At 54.5% G+C, this 21,524-nt stretch overlaps 1 protein-coding gene across 1 annotated transcript in view; it reads right to left on the bottom strand.

Moving 5' to 3' along the window:
• The window catches only part of CD5 (CD5 molecule), a 28,932-nt gene extending 11,005 nt beyond the window's left edge, over positions 1–17,927 (bottom strand). The window contains exons 1-4 of the mRNA XM_069470652.1: positions 17,843–17,927; positions 14,312–14,421; positions 13,977–14,218; positions 7,165–7,292 (exon numbers count right to left, since the gene is read on the bottom strand). Of these exons, the coding sequence (XP_069326753.1) occupies positions 7,165–7,292; positions 13,977–14,218; positions 14,312–14,421; positions 17,843–17,927 (565 nt within the window). The remainder of the gene's footprint in view (positions 1–7,164; positions 7,293–13,976; positions 14,219–14,311; positions 14,422–17,842) is intronic.
• Positions 17,928–21,524: the final 3,597 nt, after the last annotated feature.

The following is a 21,524-nucleotide window of genomic DNA, read 5'->3' as shown; positions in this document are numbered from 1 at the left end:
CTGGCTTCCTGGCACCAAGTCTGTGCTTTGCCGGCCCGGCCAAGCTGCCTCCCTTCCCTTCAGTGGGAAGCCTGCGGCGTCCTGCCCTGTGTTTCACCGATTCCCGCATGTCCCTAGCGTGCAACCCTGGCCAGAGGGAACGAACCCAGGGTTCTGTCCAGTCAGTGAGATATGCTGGGGGAAGACTTAGCCATGAACTTGCTGTGTGACCTTGGCAAGTCACTCAACCTTTCTGGGCTCGGTTTCCTCGTCTGTAAAGTAAGGAAGTTAGATTCCTCTATCCCTCACCTTCCTCCTGGTTCAAATTTTAAAAACTATGCAGAACAAATGAAACTTGGTTCTATGATCTGCCATCTTTAGTTCCCTGATGTATCCCAGCAGCCGGTGGAGGGCGGGCAGAGGAGGACAGTGAGCTCCACGCTGGACTGGGAGGCTTCCGGTCTTTGTTCTTTCTACCTGTCCATGAACGAGTGCCACGGCCTATTTTCATTCTTTCAGCTGCTTCTCACCGGGCTCAGACCCACACCATCCTTCCCCTGAACCCTGCAGCCTGTACCAGGGGCCCCCTGACGCCCTACGGGCTACCACTCACCCCCGCCCTGGGCTTCCTGGAACCCCCGCAGCCTGAGGCCCAGTGCTCTGCGGCTGCCAGATTGTGAGCAGAATCCTTGGGACCTGCAAGCATCGTGCCGTTTCCTCATCTGCCATCCACACCTAGACCCCGAGCAGCTGGGGCTGGGAATGAAAATTCTCCGGAGGCCCTTCCTTCCCCCGCCAGCGTCCCCTTGGAGCTCCCGCAATTTACAACTTGGACTGCGCAGGCCCAGGCAAAACTCAAGGCCAAAAATGCCAAAGAGGCTGGGCTCAGCGGCTCACGCCTGTAACCCCAGCACTTTGGGAGGCCGAGGTGGGAAGATCGCTTGAGGCCAGGAGTTTGAGACCGGCTTGGGCAACATGATGAAACCCCCCATATCTATAAAAAAATTAAAAAATTAACTGGGTGTGGTGGTGCACAACTGTAGTCCCAGCTACTCGGGAGGCCGAGACAGGAGGATCACTTGAGCCCAGGAGTTTGAGGTTATAGTGAGCTATGATTGCACCACTGCACTTTAGCCAGGGTAACAGAGCAAGACCCCCCGCCCCCAACCAAAACAGTCTACATATAAAAAAAGCCAGAGAGAGTTGGAAGGCTTTATCACTTTCCTCAAGCCCCGGTTGCTTTGACCCTGCCCGCCTGAGGTCTTGGTGGGGATTAGCTGAGTTCCTGAAAGCAGCTCCGAGACCCTTATAGCCTCCTCCGCTACCTCCCCCCTCCTCTCGCCCCACAGCGTTCAGGAAGAACCTGACTTGGGCCCTTAGCTCGGCATCCCATGGGCCGCATCCCACCATGGGGAAGTTTTGTTTGCTCTATATAGTGTTTAAAAAATTTCGAGCCAACTTTGCGAAAATGTTTCTTGTTATTTTTCTTTGCTTTTTAAACAGATCGTAAGATCCAGATGTTTTTGAGAAACAAGACACGCTGGGCACGCTGGCTGCATCACCGCCAGCCCCAGGCAGTGGCTGTGGCCCGTGCCTTCTGTTTTGCCAACGCCTCGGTGGCATCCTACCATCGCCATGTGTCTGGAGAGCCCTGGCTTCAAACACACGACAGTCTCTGCAGCAAAACGTATGAATTTCACACTCAGTGGGATGCATCGAGATTATAAATAGTCTCCCATTTGTTCAGGTCAGGATCTGCACTAGATGCGTTTGCCAGAAATTTACAAATGCTTTTTGGGTTTTGGAATTGCAGATGATCGTTTGTGGACCTGCACGATCGGTTCCATTTTACAGATGATGAGGCCGCTGCCCCGTGCAGGGGCGAGCACTCACCCAGGAATCCAGCCGAGCCGGCCGGCCTCAGACCCCATACTCCCGACCTCTGTCTCAGACTCACTCCTACGTCCTGCCTGGACCCTTTGGCATTTGCATTCGAAGCCCCTACACGCTGGGGAATGGAGGGCAAGGGCGTGGCCTGCTTAAGGGCCAGTGGGCACCTGGGGACACAGGGAAGGGCTGTGACATTACCAATAACAGTGACAATGACAGTGCTCCTGCCCTGTGCAGACCCCAGGGTGAGGGTTTCCACAGAAGACCCCATTTCTTCCCTGAAGCCTCAAATGAGGGAGGCTGCCGCCAGCCTGTTTCACAGATAAGAAACCTGCGGACCGATTTAGCTTGGTTTGGAAGTCAGGTGTTCCCTTTTTTCCATAAAAAGAGATGCCCTCTGTCAGCCCATAACCCTCTTCATAACCACAGCCAGCTACCTACGTCAAGCGCAATGTGTCTGCCTGTCTTTTTGGGGAGGACTCTGGCTTTTCCTTCCTCGAATCCTCTACTTTCGCTGACTTGGAAGGTCAGAAACGCCGCTGTTCTGAAGTCGCAGTCGTCAGCGCAGCCATGTCTAACGTGCAGCTGTGTCAGGGCTTCGGGCGAACAGAGATCACAGGGCCAAAGTCCTGTTTCTTGGGCTGAACCCCAGACGCAGTGGCCGGTTTATGATGAGGAGCCTTTTATGTGCAAAACACACATGGAACCCCACTGGGTTTAAGCCAGGGAGGCCTGGGGAATGGAGCCGGCCGGAAGGAACCGCCCATTCGGGTCTTTACTTTCGCTCACCCGGGCCCGCACCAGGCAGCAGACAGAGCATGGTGGGCGAGTGGCCTTTGCTGTTTAAATTGTTATTCTCTCCCTCCCCGGCGGCCTGGTGTGTCTAATGGAATTTGCATGAGTTTCGTGCCATGTATGGTGTCTCTGCTGTCACAGTGACAAGGCTTTGTTTTTGTTCAGAGCGTCACATACTCCAAAGCTCCCTTATGCATGAGGGCTTGTTCTTTCCACCCATAGCCCTGTGACGAAGGGACCATTTTCAGATCAGGAAATTGAGGTTCAGAGAAGCTGAGTGACGTGCCCAAGTTCACACAACTAGCTGGTGGTGCATGCAGGACAGAAACCCTGCCTGCCTCACCTGACAGGGCCCCCTGGGAGTCAGCCACTGGGATAATCCAGAGCCTGCTTGCCCCATGGTACAAATGGGGGAAACTGAGGCCGGGGGGCTCCCTCCGATGCCTCCGTGGGAGTCTGTGGTGGTGCATAGGACCTTTGTCATCTCTGCTGACTGCCACCACCCACTTCTTATCCTGCTCCTTTGGCATCTGTCCCTCTGTGCCCCCAGAGAGAAGGGAACACTGGGTCCCTGTGGGAACCATGAGAGTCAAGCCCCTAACCGGACATGATGATGATGGTGACAATAATGGTGATGGTGGCAGTTATAGAGGAAGTGATCCAGGCTCACAATCTCCTATCTGCAATCAAAATCCAACATCCCAAAGTCTTTTCTCGTGCATTTGGCGGGAGGGTGTTAGCTGTCTTCACGGGTCCGTCTGAGTGTGCTAACTCATATGTTTCACTGCAGAAACAGGAATGCGTGTGATTGTGGGGCATGGCCCCAGACCTCATCGTGCATGTTATAAACACGCAGTAGCTACAGGATATTACTTTGTACAATCTGAAAACTGAATTCCCAAACACATCTGGCCCAGGGTCGAGATAAGGGCGTGAGGAGCTGGAGAGGTGAGAGTTATGGTGTCTCCTCTACTCACCCCTGCTCCTGTGTGGCTCTCCAGTGCGTGGGAGAAAAAGCCCAAGTCCTCACGGAGGCCTCTGTGGCCCGTGTGGCCGCCATTTCTCTCCACTGGGCCTCCACCTGCAGTGCTCCCCGCCCGGTCCCGCACGGTGGCCTCACTCACGTGCTTCAGGTACTGGCTCAAACACTGTCTTCTCATGAGGCCCACTGAACCCTCCCTGGATACCGCACAGCCCCGGCGCCCCCTGTCCCGGCTCTCCTCTGTCTGTCCCCACGCCTCTTGTGACTTTCTAGCACCAGCTTAGTTGTCTCTTGTCTGTCTCCCTGTTGCACCACGACTACCCAGATCTACCGGGACAAGGATTTGTGACTGCTGTGTCAAACAGTTCACTGCTATGTCCCCAGCACTTATACCAGTGCCTGGCACACAGCAGGTGCTCAATAAATCCTTGCTCTCTGAATGAATCTGATGTAATGATCACAATTATCCTTTGAGGTGGGCGCAGCTATGAGCCTCTGAGAAGACTGAGGCTCCGACAGATGTTCTTGTCATTTGTGGGTGGCCAAGTAGAAATCAAACCTAGGTCTGCATTGCTCCAAAGGCCCCTCTGCAGGGCTGCACATGTGTGCACACAAGCACACACAGCACACACACATACACACGCACAAGTAGATGCTCAATCACTTCTGTCAGGTTGAGCTGAATTCTCTCCCTGGTCACTGCAGGGAAGACCTCTCTGAACTGGTGGAGCCGAATAGTGACAGAAAGACCAGTGCCAGCCCCTGGGCCTCCAGGTCCCTCCATTCCTTGCTGGGGACAGGGAGCTGTGGGTCTGCAAGGAGCCTGATCCTTTGTGCGCAGAGCCAACCAGGGCCTCAGCTCGGCAGCCCGGACAGTGGGCCTGGCGCCTGCTTGGAGCTGGAGCCCCTCCCTCCTCTACTGTGGACGCCCAGCCCCTCTCGGCCCTTCCTTCCCTGCTGCCTTTGCCCTTGTCGCCCCCTCTGCCTGGGACACCTTTCCCTTTTTCTCTGCCTGGCTGGCTCCTCCCATCCTTTGGGTCTCAGTTGAGAGGTCACCTCCTTAGACAGGCCCACCCTGCCTGCCCAGCCAAGGGGCCACCCTTCTAGTGCACACTGCATTGTGCCTCAGCCAGTGGTGCCCTCCACTGCACTTGTCCCGGGATTTCAAAATCTGTGAGTATCGCGGGTGTTCTGTAACGGGTCTCCACTGTTAGCTGGGCAGACCCATGAGGGCAGGGATTCCTGTCTTGGTCACTGCTATGTCCCTCGTGCTTTGCACAGAGCTGGACACGCATTAGATGCTCAATAAATATGTGTAGATGAATGAATGAATGAATGAATGAAGAAGGAGGGAGGTCAAGGGCTGGGCGGGCCTCTGGCAAGACTCTCCTCCCTCCCGGGTCCTGTCTCTCCTTGTGTCTTGCCGACGCTGGTAATAATAATACTAACTGTTGTTGTTATCACGAACGTTTAGTGGGCACTACTATACCAATGCCAGGCATTGCACTGAAGCTCTATATGCATTAATTTATTTCATCTTTGTAAGCCTCTGTGAGGGACTATTACTATTCCGAATTTACAGATGAGGAAACTGATGCTTATAGAACTTGTCCAGGGTCACCCAGCTGGCAAGTGGCAGACTGGACTTTAAACTGCAGTGGTCAGAGCCTCCCCACCCCCTGCGGATGAGCCCCAGGTAGGCTGGGCTGTGGGAAGCCCTGGCCTGTCGCTAGCACCCCAGGTTCGCCCCAGGGCCCAAAGGTCCCCAAGCCCCCACGCCAGCCAGGAGGCTGCGGGGACCCCCAGGGCTCTGGCTCTGAGCATCTCTTCTTGGAAGGGCTGGAGGGGCCTGTGCTCTCTGCCCCCAGCCTCAGCCCTGGCCCCGGGTGCCCCTGGCCCCTGGGGGCTGCATATCTGCTGGTGGAGGTTGTGTCCCGCGGCCGCTTTCGGGTGTGGAAGTGGCCTGCAGGACCTTACTCCTAGCTGAGGGTGCAGAGGCCCCGCGAGGCAGGCCTGCTGGCTGGGTTCGGCTCTGCTGCCCGCCACCTGCTCCGCCCTGGGTTTGCACTGGCTTTTCTCCACTGCAAAATGGGGGCCGGGGGCCTGCCCACTTCATAGGCTGTTGTGACGCTTACAGCAGAAAATGGCCTCAAAAGTATTTTGTAAGCGGTGACCCCTTGAACTAGGGGAATGCTTGTTACCCACCAACCAGTTCATGCCAACAGACACACCGGGGACCATGTGCCCCTGGCCTTCCAGATGGCCTGCAAGTCTTCCTGACTCTGGGTTGCGTTGGTCCTGCCAGGAGCCTCGCCCCAAGAGGGGATTCACCGGGGAGGGCCGTGCAGCAGGACCCCTGCCCACACCCAGCTGGGAGCTTGGCCGGGCCCAGGCTCCCTGTCCCGGGGGTCTGAGGCCACAGGTGAGGGGCAGGTGGAGGGTTTAAGGGCCTGATCCTAGGAATCCCCAGGACCAAGGAGGCCACAGCGGTTCCTTGGCAGGGTCCCGGAAACCCACCGGAGGCCTGCCTCTAGGCCCCTGACCTGGGGACAGAAGGCATTTTGTACCTCTTGTTATGTGGGATAAGAGCCATGTCAACATGTCTGCACATGAGCCATCGTCACACGCACCGGGGGAGGTGAGCCTGCATTTGGCGGCCATGTGCCCCTGAAAACACACACACACAGTTCTCACACACATTCATGCAGACTCACACACACGCACACCTACACACCCAGCGTCTCTGGGAGGGGACTGAGGCTCCCTGCTCAGGCAGACAAGGCCCCTGAGTCCTTTCCCCCTAGGCTGGAAGCCGCCCACTTCCACCTGTTCCCACCCTGGAGTCAAACCTTCCCCACCTGCCACACCTTCTCAGCCTTGGAAGCGGCCGGGTCTCCCCCAGCTCACACCCCCTGCATTACATACGAGGGGAGATCGAGGGCTGGGGACCTACCCGAGGTCATACACAGTCGGGCTTAGAACCCAGGGCCGGAGTGGGGGCAGACCCAGCGTGTGCTCACGCCCCCCAGCCTGGCTGGGCCCCTCTGGGACCGCCCAGGGCTGTGTGCGGCAGGACCGGGAGCTACGCCGTGTGTCCTCAGAGGAGGCCCCACCCCGCCGCAGCCCACTCTCTGCCCAGAGCATCACCAGAGCTGCCTCAAGAGGTGGCGAGTTTCCCCGTCCCTGGAGGCAACCAAGTAAAGGCTGGGCACCGTGGCGGGGACCCTGTGGAGGGCGCCCACACAGGACGTGGGCCAGACGGCTTGATCTTAGCATGGGTCCCGCCTGGAAGGGTCCGGTGAGGCCCTCAGCCACACCAGGCCACCAGGGGTGGGAAGCAGGGCCGGGAGCTGAGCCGGGGCTGGGAGCAGATGGGGATCCTGGTGGCCCCAAACCTCCCGGGGGCTCCAGAGAGGTGGCATGCGGGCCCAGGGTCAGACTTGGGAAGAACTGGGATCTGCTCCCTTGCCCCACAACGAGCCCAGGTGTCCTGGCATTGGCCCGGAAGAGGTACTCACCCAGCACCCCCAGCAGGTACAAGGCGGCCAGCCGCGGTTGCTGAGACCCCATGGGCGCAGCCTCTTCCCGTCTCAGTGTCGGGGCGCTCGCTGTCGTGGGTGAGGGTGTCTGGCCCAGGGCCTCGCTCCTGCGGAGGGAGGGGCGGGGCGGGGCGGCACACGCAGGGGCAGGGGCGTCGGGGAGTAGCAGTGTGGGGCCTGCGTCATCCGTGTTTGAAGTTGAACTGTCAACTTCCTCCTAGCGAAACCATCTGCCCCAGTTCGAATGGCGGCCCTGGCCTCTGCCAGCTTCCTGCCTGAGGTGCCGAGGCCGGGGCAGTGCCCCGTGACCACCCCACTCGGGACCGGGCCACGCCTTCTGAGGGGACAAGGCTGGGGGGGAGCCTGAGCCCACGTTGCGGAAGGAGGGCAGGCCTGGGGGGCGGAGGGGGGACGTGAGGAGCCCCCGATGCAGTGGGCCCACCGAGAGGGCTCTGAGCTGTGCTGGGTGGTGAGAGCGGGGAGTGGGGGCATCGGTTCTTGCTGCAGACTCTGGTGCAAAACCCAAATGAAACCCTTCGCTTTCCCTGAGGGGCGAGGTCGGGAGTTTGAGGTCGATCCCCGCAGGTGTTATTGCACCAGCAACGTGAGAGGCGACGCCTCCAGGATTGCATCGGAGTGTGCACGCGTGTGAGAGAGCTCCGTGTGGGTCTGTGTGATCGCTATGTCAATGTATGTGATCTCCATGTTGACGTGTGTGTGATCTGTGTGAGTGTGCGTGATCTCCGTGTTGGGGTATATGTGAGCCCCATGTTGGAGCGTGTAATCTCCATGTTGACGTGTGTGTGATCGCCATGTTGGGGGGTGTGATCTGTGTCAGTGTGCGTGATCTCCGTGTTGGGGTATATGTGAGCCCCATGTTGGAGCGTGTAATCTCCATGTTGACGTGTGTGTGATCTGTGTCAGTGTGTGTGATCGCCATGTTGGGGGGTGTGATCTGTGTCAGTGTGCGTGATCTCCGTGTTGGGGTATATGTGAGCCCCATGTTGGAGTGTGTAATCTCCATGTTGACGTGTGTGTGATCTGTGTCAATGTGTGTGATCTGCCTGCTTGGGGGTGTGTGTGTGTGTGTGTGTGTGTGAGCTCCCTGTCAACGTTGTTCCTGGAGGGGCCGGCATCAACCTCTGGCCCTCTGAAGAAGGGGCAGCGTCTCCAGGATTCTGCCAGGCAGAGGGGGAGGCCGGGGGCAGGGGCAGGGTTCTGGCCTCCCCTAGGCTGGGCCGGGTTCAGTTTTGCCCTCATATCCCTTGTGCTCCAGGATGGCAAAGGCCCAGGCCCCTCGGCGCTTCCTATGTTCTGGGCCGTCCCTGGCAGGTGTGTGTGAAGTGGTCGCTGAGTGCTCAGTGTTCGAGGGTGGGGGCCTGAGCCAGGCCTCTCAGCCCCTCCCTGTCCCCCCAGTAGCTCCAGGTCCTTCAGGGTTGGGGCCTCTCCCTCCCTGTGCTGGGGAGGGTGGCTCATGGCCGTGACAGCCACTTAGCTGTCACACTCAACACTCCCCAGTGTCTGCTAACTTGAGGCTGGGGGGGCCCGGGTGCTTGAGCCCATTTAGCTAAGGGCAGCAGCTCGGCCTCCGGCCAAGGAATGAGGACTCCTAAGGACGCTGTGATCCGGGGCCACACCCCCACCTCACCCAGCCTTTCCGGGCCAGGCCTGGCTGGTTCCCTGCCCCTGCCTCCCAGCCATCTCTCTGGTCCTGTGACTCTGGAAATCATTTGTTCACTCATTCATCCAACAGACATTTGCCGCACGCTGAGCGCCGGGGATGCAGAGATGGAGACAGACACGGTCCGTCTCCTGCTTACACGCCACGGCGTCCTCTGGATTAGTTTTCTCTCGATGACGCGGTGTCCATTGGTCTCACAAGCTGTGTGTGTTTCCACACTCAGTTCACGTCATCGCGGCCGGAAAGGGAGAAGGTATTTTCATTGAGCACCTACCTCTAGCCAGGGGTGGCAGCCCCTTTAACCTTCCCAACCGTTGCGAGAGGTGGGCACAGTTTCCCATTTCACGGATGAGGATACCGAGGCTCAGAGAGTACCGTGTTTGGCCCCAGGAGGTCAGAGCTGGGATTTGATGCTGCATTTTTCTCCCTCCACAACCCTTGCCACGACCCCCCACCTCCTTACCTAAAGCAAAGAAAACAAACCCAAACCCCTGGCTTTTTATTTGATCTTGGTGTCTTCATCACAGGCCTGGGTATGGTTTCGTCTCTTTTTTTGCTGGTTTGGTTTTGGAAAACTGAAAGTATCTCAGGGCCTCGGTTGCTGCCTTGCTGGTGTCTTGGCATCTGCCTGGCCCTATTAGGGCCCTGCACCCCCTGAGCCTCCTCCCTGCTCCCCAGCTGCTCCCTCCATGCTGCCCACCCCCCATTAGCTACCCCTGCGCTGGTCCTGGCCACCCGTTCCACCCCTCCCCGGCCCCAGGCCCCTAGGCCTGCTGTCCCCGCTCAGACCCCAGATCCCTGGCGGGAGTTTCCTGTCCTCATCACCATCACCGCACTTTCCATGACACAAGAGGAAGTCAGCTGAGCCCTGGCTGGGTTTTCCACGCAGCCGAAGTGGGGGAGGGGGGTGGCGAGCCCCCGAACTGGTGTCAGAACCTCCTGGCCTCCGCGAGGGAGAGGCATCGGCCTGTGCCACACCAGGTACCGATGGGCGGGTGAGCGTGTGTCTGTCAGCCCCCAGCGCTGCCGCAGCCCCTCTGGACTCGGTGGCTCCCCATGGTTTGCCTTCTTCGCAGGGGCAAAGGGGCCACAGGGGTTGTGGGGAAGGGGGAGGAGCTGAGGGTGCAGGGAGGGGTGGTGCGAGGAGGGGAAGGATGCTGAGCAAAGTGACTGGAGCTTAGTAGGGCCTCAGTGTTTGTTAAGTGGAGGAAGGAAGGAATCTTCAGGAAGGTTCCCAAAGATGGTGGGATGGCCTGGTGGTCTGATGAGAAGGGTGGGAAGAGTGTTGCAAGTGTTTGTTGAATGACTCAGTGACCTGAGTCCTTGAAAACCTCTACATGGCTGCCTGGGTCGGAGGGTCTGTGGGGGAGCTGCCTTTGCAGCAGTCCTCTTCCCACCCCTGTTTAGGAAGTGCATCCCCTCCCTCAGTCAGACCCTGGGTGGAGGGGAGGGAGGGGGAGAAAGAGGGATATAGGCTCCTGGTTCTAGAAGGGTTCTGGACAGTTCTGGATGGTTCTGGGCGGTTCTGGAGGGTTCTGGAGGGTTCTGGAAGGATTCTGGACAGGCAGCTGACTATCAGGCAGGGGTGGTGGAGGGGTGCTGGCCTGGCAAGCACCTGCATTTGAGTCCTGCCTTTGCTGTGTGGCCCTAGGTGAGTCTGTGTCATGCTCTGGGCCTCAGTTGGCTCATCTGTAAAATGGGGAGATCGGATGATTCTGAGCCAGTGCTCTTATCCTGGGAACCCAGCATGAAGGTGGCCAGCCTGCAGGCCACGTCCCGTTGGAGGTGGGGGATTTTTTGTTCTGGGACCTGGAGGGTTTGACGCCTCCGCTGGGTGAGGGGCTGTCCAGTGTCAGGCTTCGGGGGAGGATGGGAGTTGCACTGACTGGGGCCATGCTGGCTCCGTAAGGCATCTCAGTACGTGCACTTCTCCTGAGCACCAGGTAGGGGTGGGGCTGCTCAGGGGGCCTGTCTTGCCTGCAGGGACTGGTCAGGGCACCCCCCAGCCCCACTGTCCCAGCCTCTCCCGGACCCACACCGGCCTCCAGGCCCTGAGGTGAAGCCCTGAGTAAATTGCTCAAGCCAGTTCCCCCAGTTCCTCATCTGTACCCTGCGGGTGTCTGAAGATGAAGCAGAACGACCCGTGCAGAGAGCACGGCTCGGCCTGGCTCCTACCAGGGGCTCCAGGAACCGCAGTTGCTGTGCCTTGATGGCCATTCTCAGGGCGGGGAGTACAGGCTTTGGGGGCCCAGAAGCCAGCTTCACATTTGGATTTGGGTGACCTTGGGCAAGTCACTTTTCTTTTCTTAGACTCATCATCTGCCTGCATCCCGGGGCTTCTGGAAGTTTCCATGATGATGACACGAAGGGCTTGTAAGGCCTAGTACAGCCTGAGTGTGAGGGCGGTCAGTACAGGCCTCCCCTGTGCCCGGCTCACGGATCCCTCCCCGGGGCTGCGTGTGCATGCAGAGGCCCCGAGTGAGCTGAGCGGCCCTTTCCATTCCTGCACCCCGCACTGGGCCTCTGCAGGCCTCCCTGCAGCGGGTGTGTGAATCGTGTCCCACGGCCTGTGACCCCGAGGTGTCGGCATTCACATTGTCTCTGCTGCTGCTCCTGTAAGTGAGATCGGACTTGCTCAACCACAGGGCGTAAGTTTTGGATGAGAAAATAAGGCCACCAAGTAGTGTAGGACAGGTGTTAACCAAACCCATTTTTCAGATGCTATAACTGGGGATCAGAGAGGTTAGGTGAATTCTCCAAGGCACACAGCAACCAACAGTGAGGTTTGGACTGGCCGTGGGCATCCCCTTCCCCAGTGCAGCCTCTCTCAGACGTTCCGGTGCTTCCTCGGCCCCTATGGGGTTTCACTGTGTCATAGCAGAGAGTGTGGGGGCCTAGGGGACAGGCAGACCCCGCCCTGTGCCCTTGGTCTAATCCAGCTGCCTTGGCTCTCAGAGCCTCAGATCCCGTCTGAACAACGGGCAGGACAGAGCCTTCAAGACGTGCAAGGGATGTTGTGAGACTGGCCGGGGGCACGTACTGGGCCTTCAGAGGGAGGCCTCAGAGCAGCCGTTCAGCGATCCCCAAGTCCCGACTCCGGGTGGAAGCTCTCCTGCCTCTTTCTTTCATTATCCAACCCAAGCCTTCTCTCCCCAGCGCCCGGCAGCAGGCACGAAGCCATTTCTCAAACAGATGAATGAATGAATGACAGGGCAGCTTGGACAGGGCACATGAGACAGACTGGCCAACCCCTCACCCCCTGCCCTGAGCTTCCAGGCTAGTGGAGAGACCACCCGGCAGGCTGCTGGGACAGATCATAAGAAGGGCAGGGCTTGAGGGAGCACAGAGGAGATGTGTCCAGCCCAGCCTCGGGGAAAGTCAGGGAAGGCTTCCTGGAGGGGGTGACATCTCGGTGGAGACCCAAAGGATGAGTAGTTTTCCAGCACAGTGGTGGGATCCTGGGCTGAGGGACACGTGAGGGCAAAGGCTTCTGGGTCCTGTCAGCGTCATAGCTGTGCTGCTACAATTGAGAGGCGTCCAGAAGTTGAAGGATGCAGGCAGCAGTCCTGGCTCAACCCCTTACTGGCTCTGTGCCTGGGGATGAGGGTCTCCCGAGGCCTCAGTTTATCTGTGAATAAAGGGCTGCCCCAGCCGGTCCCTGAGATTCCTCAGAGTGGAGGCTTAGAATCTTATTTAAAGAGCACCATTTACCAGAACCTGAAAAATCAATACAGCCTTTTTTAAAGGACAACAGGACAAAAGCGACAACATTTTTTTACACAGTGTCACCTTTAGAGAGCTCTCCTGTACTCACCAGGGAGAAGGCAGTGCACACAGGGGCTTAGGCCACCCAGGGATGAGGGAACAGCGGAAGGACAGGGCGAAAGGCAAGTAAGTTCCAGCCCAGCTTCACTCTGGAACGCTCCGGAATACGGCCACCAAGAAAGGGGAGAGACCCCAGTACAGACGCAGGAACATGGCTATGATATTCCGCTCAGTGGAAAGACGGAACTGCAGAGCGACTTGTGCAGTTTTATTTTCATGAAATAAAAAATATGAGTGAGTTGAATAGTTACAGCTTTTACGTTTATAGAGAAAGGTTTTTCAGAATGTACATCAAAATAATAATAACAGAGATCAATTGTGGAAGTGGGGTTTGGTGGGGATAGGAGAGTAAGGTTGGGCAGGATTTTTGTTTTTATTTTATGCACTTCTGTATTCATTTTTTTCAGAGAAAGCATATTATGAATTTTATGATAAATTAACAAATAACATAAAAGGGATCCGCAGAAAATCTTTTAAAGAAAAGAGTCCCATATATTTGTTTGTATAATTACATATAACTTATATCATTTTAAATATTTTTCTTGTTAATAAATTAATGCATGTTTCTTGAGAAAAATCAGCAAAATACAGTAGAGTATTAAGAAAAGTAAAACCACCCACAGTCCTACCATTCGCTATGACCACGGTTAACACATCAGAGCATACATTTTTATTCCATTTTCTATTTATAAATACAATAATTATACTGTGTTTCAAAATTAGAATCATATATTTGTGATACATATCTTTATATATGAAGCAAATATCTTTTATATAAATATATTTTATATGTATAAAAATATATGTAAAAGATATATCCATATACAAAGAAATATACATAATCTTTGTAACCTGCTTTTTCTCTAAAACTGTATCTTGAGTATCTTCCCATGTCATGGACTTATATAATATGGTTTTTAAAAACGGTTCTACAAAAATTATAGAAAGTTCTGATGGTCATTTAACTAACTCCTATTATGGAACATTTGTTGTTTACTCTTTTTTTTTTGCTATTAAAAATAACTTTCTGAGAAATGTTTTTGCTCAATCATCTTTTTTTCATATCCTTATTTCCTTTAAGTGGAATTATGTGAATCAAAGATCACGACCATTTTAAATACCAAAAGCCCTTGATAAAAATCAAATTAGTAACATCCACCTCAACTTAGTTCCAGTATCTCTGAACGCCGGTCACTGCAGTTGCTTAATGAGGGGCTTGCTCGGATGGGTTCATAACCACCCCAGGGATCAGGGTTTTCCATTTTGTCATGGGCCCTCCGGGTACCCTGTGACAGTCAGGAAGGGGCCAGGCCCCCCGCAGGGGGCAAATCTGAGGTGATAGTAAGCCACGTTTTCGATGATTTGCTGGCGTCCAGGGCTCTCCTTGGATGGCTCCTGTTTGTCTTTGGTTGTGTGTCCCACTCTGGGCCCGCTGGCGGGAGGCTCTGGGGAGCCGAGGCCACAGCGTGTTCCAGGGATGAGACCCATGTTCTGGGAGACGAGGGGACGGCCCGGGTCAGCCTCGGCCTGGGGGAGGAGGCAGGTCCACACAGGCAATGGTCTGGTGTTGGGGGGGTGGGGAGTGCGTACCCCAGCAACTCCCACCCCGTCTGCACCCACGTGGGGCCCTCGCCTGGGCGTGCATCCCAGCAGGCCCCGAAACTTCGGCGTGGCTTCCACGTTCTCGATTCCTTCAGCTCTGCTGAAGGCAGGGCCCCACTGGGTTGATCCTGTGGGATGGTCGGGAAGCAGATATTTCCTGGCTTTGTATGCGGTGATAGATATGACGGTGACGAGGAGGATGTTGCCATTTACTAAGGGCCTGCACAGTGCTGGGGGAGCCAAGTAATGACATTATCTTGGTTTTGTCCCACAGTGAATATGCCACCTTCGCGGATGATTTGAGGTGGCTCCCAGATGAGCATTTTTATCTTAATAATCATGTGTTTGTTTTAATTCATATTAACTTACATACTAGGATATAGATATTTAGCACACGAAATTCATAATTTATGAGGATGATATGAAGTTTCACTTGTAGTGTATTTAGGTAAAACTACTGAGTTATGATTTAAAGGAAAACTATTAAGTGAAGAATAATACGTGGTACTTGGATAAGGTAAACATTGTGAAAGGAAATTTAAATAGTTGACGTTTGGTACCATTTGAGGCACGTATCATTTTCATCCCTATTTTGCAGAGGAGAGAATGGAATCTCAGAGAGTTTAATTAGCCTGAGATTATGCAATTTGCAAGTGGTAGAGCTGGGGCCGGAACCTGGATGCTTAATTAATTGATTGATTGATTTACTTTTTTTTTTTTTTTTTTTTTTGAGACAGAGTCTCACTCTGGTGCCTGGGCTAGAGTGCCGTGGCGTCAGCCTAGCTCACAGCAACCTCAAACTCCTGAGCTCAAGGGATCCTCCTGCCTCAGCCTCCCGAGTAGCTGGGACTACAGGCATGCACCACCATGCCCAGCTAATTATTTTTCTATATATTTTTAGTTGTCTGGTTAATTTCTTTCTATTTTTTAGTGGAGACGGGGTCTCACTCTTGTTCAGAGCTGGTCTCAAACTCCTGACCTCAAGCGATCCTCCCCCCTCGGCCTCCCAGAGTGCTAGGATTACAGGTGTGAGCCACTGCGCCTGGCCTGGATGCTTAATTTAAAAAAACAACTTTTGGCCGGGCGAGGTGGCTCACGCCTGTAATCCCAGCACTCTGGGAGGCCGAGGGGGGCGGATCGTTTGAGCTCAGGAGTTCGAGACCAGCCTGAGCAAGAGCGAAACCCCATCTCTACTAAAAATAGAAAGAAATTATATGGACAGCTAAAATATATATATAGAAAAAATCAGCTGGGCATGGTGGTGCACGCCTGTAGTCCCAGCTACTCGGGAGGCTGAGACAGTAGGATCGCTTGAGCCCAGGAGTTTGAGGTTGCTGTGAGCTAGGCTGACGCCACGGCACTCACTCTAGCCTGGGCAACAGAGTGAGACTCTGTCTCAAAAAAAAAAAAAAAAACAACTTTTTACTTAAATGTAAGATACACACAGAAATGTGTTGCAGTATATTGTAAATGCACCAAACAGCACCCAGAGGCCCCTGACGTGCTGCCTTCTAGACACTCACTGCTTCCCGTGCAGGTATTCACTGTCCTCACTGTCACCCTGGATTGGTTTTGCCTGTTCTTGAATTTTAGCTAAATGGTCTTGCACAGTTTACACTTTTTGGTGTGTGATTTTTTCCCACTCATCATCATGCTTGGGAGATTCACCCATGTGGTCGTGCGTGGCGGGAGCTTGTTCTTTTTCCTTGCTGTGTAGTATTCCCTCTGCGTGACCACACCACCGTTCATTTACGCATCCTACCGTGACAGGCATTTTGTCCGTGCCAAGTCTACATGTTTTAACCTTGAACCTCTGCTGCCACCCGCAGATACGTGCACATCACAGAGTAAACAGGACTTTCTCTTAAAGAGCTGGGAGGCCAAGGAGGATGTGAGACATGCAAAGCCACAGTTACAGAGACGGTGCTTTCCTGGGCGGCCTTGAGGTAGCCCGGGCGGTGAGTGGTTGAGACCACCTTAACACTTCTCTTGCAGCAGAGAACTTTGTAAAGCACCCTCCCAGAAGCATCCCTCTTCATGTCAGGTAGGGGAGGGAGGGTGCCTGTCCCCTTGCTGTAAACGAGGAAACTGAGGTTAAGGGAAGTGACTCCAACACCACCCGGTGAAAGAGAAACAGACACAGAGTCTGAACTCGCACCTCCTGATGCTAAATCCTCGGCTATTGATGCCTCGTTCCAGTTGCTGGCAAACCCAGGGGAGTTTGCAGGCCCTGGAGACCTTTTCTGTCCCCTTTGAGGGGACTCGCAGTCTGGGATTTGAGCCTTCAGAGGATTTAAAGCACAAACAAGTATCTGCTTTTTTCCGGTGCGCAAACCTGCTTTTCCTGAGCCTCGTTTTATTTCGTTCGCAAAGCAGAGGGAGGGTCCCCGCTCCCCTCCAGGGGAAGGACAGTGGCCACAGTTGTCAGCACTGAGCCCTGACTGTCTGAGACAGCCGTCTGTCTGCTCTGAGTACTGCACTTTCACATTCGGTAGCTGCCAGATCTGCATAACAACCCTGGGAGGAAGGCGGCGCAGGTAACAACATTGGCCCTGTTTTCCAGAGAGCTGAAGTGACCCACCCTTGGTGACGTGGCAGTTAAGGAATGAGACGGACCCAGGGCTCCTGATCTCCAGCCCGGGAGGACACCCTCCACTCCTCTCCACTGGGCGTGTCCTCTAGCGGAGGCCTTCTGTTAGGGTGCACCCCACTGTGAGGTTTGGGGGCTCAAAACACAGGGACAGGGAGGCCCGGCTATGTTAGGGGGCTTCCCCAGCACACGTGGCCTGGAGGGTTGGGCCACGGAGGTCCCACGGCTCCGGCATCCTACCCGCTGCAGGACGATGGGGGGAGGCTGGGTGTGAGGACCTGCAGAGGCCCCGGGACAGATGATTCTGGGGCAGCCTCCCTGGCAGGGACAGGGGGCTAAAATGGGTTCCCAGAGCCCCCGCTTAGCCTCTGCCAATCAGCAGTGAGGGAATGGGGGTAATAAGAGTACCTGCCTCATTGGACTGTCCTGAGGTTCAGTGAGATAAAGTGAGGCCAGTGCCTGGCACAGAGCACGCACGACACAACCCCTCCCCCTCGCTCAGCCGGGAACCTGCAAGCACGCCTTGTCCCTGACGTTCCCGAAGCGAAGCTATTTGTAACTGTGGGAAACGCGATGGGGCTGCGTGAAGCAGAGGAAACCAGTGTGTGAACTGCGACCGCTGACTGCTGTTGCCTGGATTCTGCGACAAGACCATTCCGCCACGTTCCACCAGGCTGGAAAATGAAACGTGGCCCACGGCACACAAGCCACACGCTGCCTGCGAGCTGGCCCCGGGGGCAGGGGCTGCAGGGAAGCCCCCTGTCTGGGCTGTGTGTGTCTGTGGGGGCTGGGTCCTGCTCTTTGTGCAGGGCTGGCTGAGGCCCCTGGATGGGACAGGGCCCTGGACAGGAAGCCCCGGGCTTGCTGCTGGGCAACGCACGGGGTGAGGTCTGGGTGGGGTATGGGAAGGAGGGTGGGGGGCAGAAGGAAGCTGGAGCTGGTCCCGCCTCCACTCTCACCCTCAGCCAGGCCCTGGGCCAAGGCCTCCTCCTCCAGGCAGCCCTCCTTGGTTCCCACTCTGCTTTGAGGTATGGCTGGTGCCATCTTTCTCCATCTTCTTTTCTCCTCTAAGCTCCCTCCGACCTCCCCTCTCTGACAAAGGAGTTGGACAGAAGAGCAAAAAGTCTAAACTTTTGTAACTACGAGAGCTCGTTCCTCTCCAGCCCCTGCTCACAGCCAGTGTGGCCACAGGTGTAACGGAGAAATTCCAGGTCACTTCTGATACAGGATTTGTGGAGGGAATGGAATATTTAAGGTGCAAATGAGGATTTCTCATGCAGGGTCAACTGGTTAGCTGGAAGGCCTTCCGGCACCTGGACCCCAAAGAGGGAGGCTGTGTGCGGGGGCTGAGGGCTGAGGCTGGGGCTCAGAGGGGCTTCCCCCACTATGCGGAGGTCCACAGTGGGGCAGGGCACAGAGCAGCCCCCTCTGGACATGGGGTCTTACAGCCCAAGGGACACTCAAAGGCCTTGGGACAGAGAGCTCCTTTTTTGGGGTCCTGTTACCTACTGACCCCCCATTGTGAATGAATCTAAGGGAGGCCGTGGGGCGGCTGCTGGGCTCACTTTGCCCTGAGGGCAGGGATAACACATCCAGGGGCAGCCAGAATGACACCAAGCAGGACAGGGCTTGGGCCCCAGGGCCTGGACGGGGTTCCCTTCCCTGAGAGCTGCTGGGACTCCAGGCTCATTTCTGCTGCCTCTGAACCCCACTTCAGGGCTCCAGCAGCTGCCTGATGTCATGGTGGCCTTTGGGTGTATTTCTGACAAGTCCCACACCTTTGGTCCCAGTCCTGGTGCCTCCCGTGCACCTCACAAAGGCTCGAACCTCTGGCGCGGGAGGAGGCAGTGTGGTGTCGTGGCAACGTGGTTTCGTGCTTTGTTGATTCGCTAGGTTTTGCTGCAGAGAATGCAACGTCTCCCCACTTAAGAAACCGCTGCGTGGTGACCTGGGCTTTGTGCTTTTTGTCGTTATTGCTGGGCGCTGTGTGCAACTGATTGTTCTGTGGAGATGACAGCATTTCCGCACTCTCCCCCAGTCCTGCGAGGCAGAGGGCCCTGTTCTGGGGAGCCTCTGGTAGGATGCTGTCTGCTGGGGCTTGTTTTATTTATATTCAGAGCGGAAATGAGCTTTGTTGTATAGAGGAGCAAACTGAGGCCCGCAGGGTCAAGTGACCGGCACAGGCCCACACGGCCAGTCCTGACTTCAGATTCTGGGTCCTGGGTGCTTTTGTCCCATTTTTCCCAACCTCATGGCTTTCCCCGTTGCTGTGGCAACAACAGAAAAGGGGCCAGAGGGAGTTAATACTAGCACTTCCGAGGCGGTGGCCGTTTACTCTGCTCGGGATTCTTGTCCATACTCGGCCTGGGTTGGATGGCAGACCAGGTCACGGTTCTGTTGTCTGACCCAGAGTCCCTGCAGGTCCCACAGAACCATCCTGTTTCCTTGAATGTTCCTGGCCTCTTCCTGCATCGTCATGGGCTCCTCAGACTCCAGGGACAGCCGCTCATTTCAAGCAAAACTCTAAATTTACCTCCTAAGTATAATCAGCCGAACAGATCTAGGTCCCAGGCCCCTTACTTTTGGTTGACAACGAGGTGTCACATGCTTGGTCTGCCCTGGGGGATTTGAGGAGGCCAGAGATTGGCCAGGTAGAGAGGGAGCCCCCAGAACTCACCCCAAGGAGGGATGTGTTCCTCCTGTGGCCACGGCGCTTTTTGATGTTAGATGCTTCTTTGTTCCCCAGGTGTCCGGGGACCTGGGACCCGTGGGTTTTGGCGTGTTTCCTGTGACCAGTTGCAGCTTTGGGAGCTCACAGGGGCAGGGTGGGGACTCCCAGGTTCTCAGAGGAAAACAAAATCTATATGTGACAGAAATGCGATAGATCTGTTATCAGCTCGGTAAGCTGCAAAACACAAGTTCCTTTCCTATTCTGACAGCGAAAAAATTCACAGACGGTTTATCAGACGGCTAGAAAACAAAAAGGAGCCACTTCTCGGTGCAGATAATCTGCTCCCCATCTCTTCGGTGTGTTTGCCGCTGTGCCCGGCCTGGGTTCACGGGTGGACAAGGGGACGAAGGGAGGCTCTGAGGCCTTCTCGGTCCAGCCCTTACGTGCAGGCCCACAGCGTGGGCCCCCTCGGGGTGTCCGTGGCCCCCCGTGCTAACACTCAGTCCCCCTCACCAATCCAAGGGCAGGGGACCTGGTTTTCTTAACTACCTTTTCTGATTAGGAAAAATAATACCTATTCACTATCCCTGGTACAAAGTTTGGGCAATGCATAAAGTATATAGAAAAAAATTTAAATCCGCCCAGAATCCTACCACCCAGGGTGGGGGGGGGGGTCCCTGTTAACACCCAGTTTCAGCCACTCTCTCACTTAAGTGCTGACCTCCTGGGCTTAAATCTGACTTCTTTAGCACAACCAGTTAAACTTTTATTGACTTCAGCTTTGCTTTCCCTTTGAATGCTTTTTGTTTTTCACTGTGAAGGGGGCATGCTCGCTGGAGACAATTTGGAAAGCACAGAAAGATGTTTTCTTGCTTCTTCAAGCAAAGACAAGACATTCATTCCCACTTCCCTAAAGCGACCACTGTTAACAGTTAGGAATAGTCCCTTCTCATCTGTTGGGACTTTTAAAACATGTTTCCTCATTTGAGATCATGTTATAGAGAGAATTCTGGGTCCTGGTTTGCCACGAGACAGGGGAAACAGCATGTCCCATGTTAATAAAAACCGTGGCTCTCGCGTATGGCCTGTGCACAGACTCCACTGAGCACGTCGCAGGCACCGTCTTGCTGAATCCTCATGCAGCCTGATGGGGCAGGTGTTGTTATTCATTTTGCAGAGGAGGAAACTCAGTTGACCTCATCTGAGGCCTCAGCCCGTCTAGCTTCAAGGTCCTTGCTTTTAATCACTAGATTATGTCTTCTGTGAATTTTTCATAACCGTTCTAGTTTTATATAAAAACAGCAAATGATTGTTGTTAAAAATTCAGTGGTTACTGAACAGCATAAATAATATTCGGGATCCTTTCGCCCAGTGATATTTATTCTGACATTTGGCAGCTTTTTGTGGATATGTAGTCATCAGATTTTTATAGTTGATATCATCCTAACTTCAGTTTTGAATGTGTTGTTGTTTTTTTTAAATCTAATTTAACAGGCATTTCTCAAGTCATCAGACCCTCTCGGAAAAACGTAACACGTACCGGCGGTTTCTCAGGCCGCGGCTGGTTGATCTTAATGAGTGTAATCACTTTGCTGAGGTGGAGCCTTCAGGCCGGGGCGTCTTTCTGAATGTACAAATAATTTAGAAATAAATATGTTTCTGCATAAAACTGTTTCTGTATTTCTGACGGTTTCTTTAGGATGTAACATATTCCCAGAAACTGAATTACTGGGCCGAGGATTTCGATAGCTCTTCGTTTTTTATTAGCCATGTTATTTTGCAGACGGTCAGTAACTCTTTATTCTTCAATTAGCAGCGTGTTGTTTACTTCTAATCAGATGCATCAGATTATGACCTTGTCTTAATTTTTATTCCTTTTATTCCTAACGAAGCTAATGTGTTCATTGGTCACTTGTGTGTCTTCTTTTGTGAATTGTCTAAGACAGCGCTTTCCAATCAAACTTTCTGTG

This window comes from Eulemur rufifrons, chromosome 6 (genome assembly GCF_041146395.1).
Source record: "Eulemur rufifrons isolate Redbay chromosome 6, OSU_ERuf_1, whole genome shotgun sequence".
Lineage (NCBI taxonomy): Eukaryota > Metazoa > Chordata > Mammalia > Primates > Lemuridae > Eulemur > Eulemur rufifrons.
The sequence above is the reverse complement of the archived record's forward strand: the minus strand, read 5'-3'. Positions and strand labels throughout refer to the sequence as shown.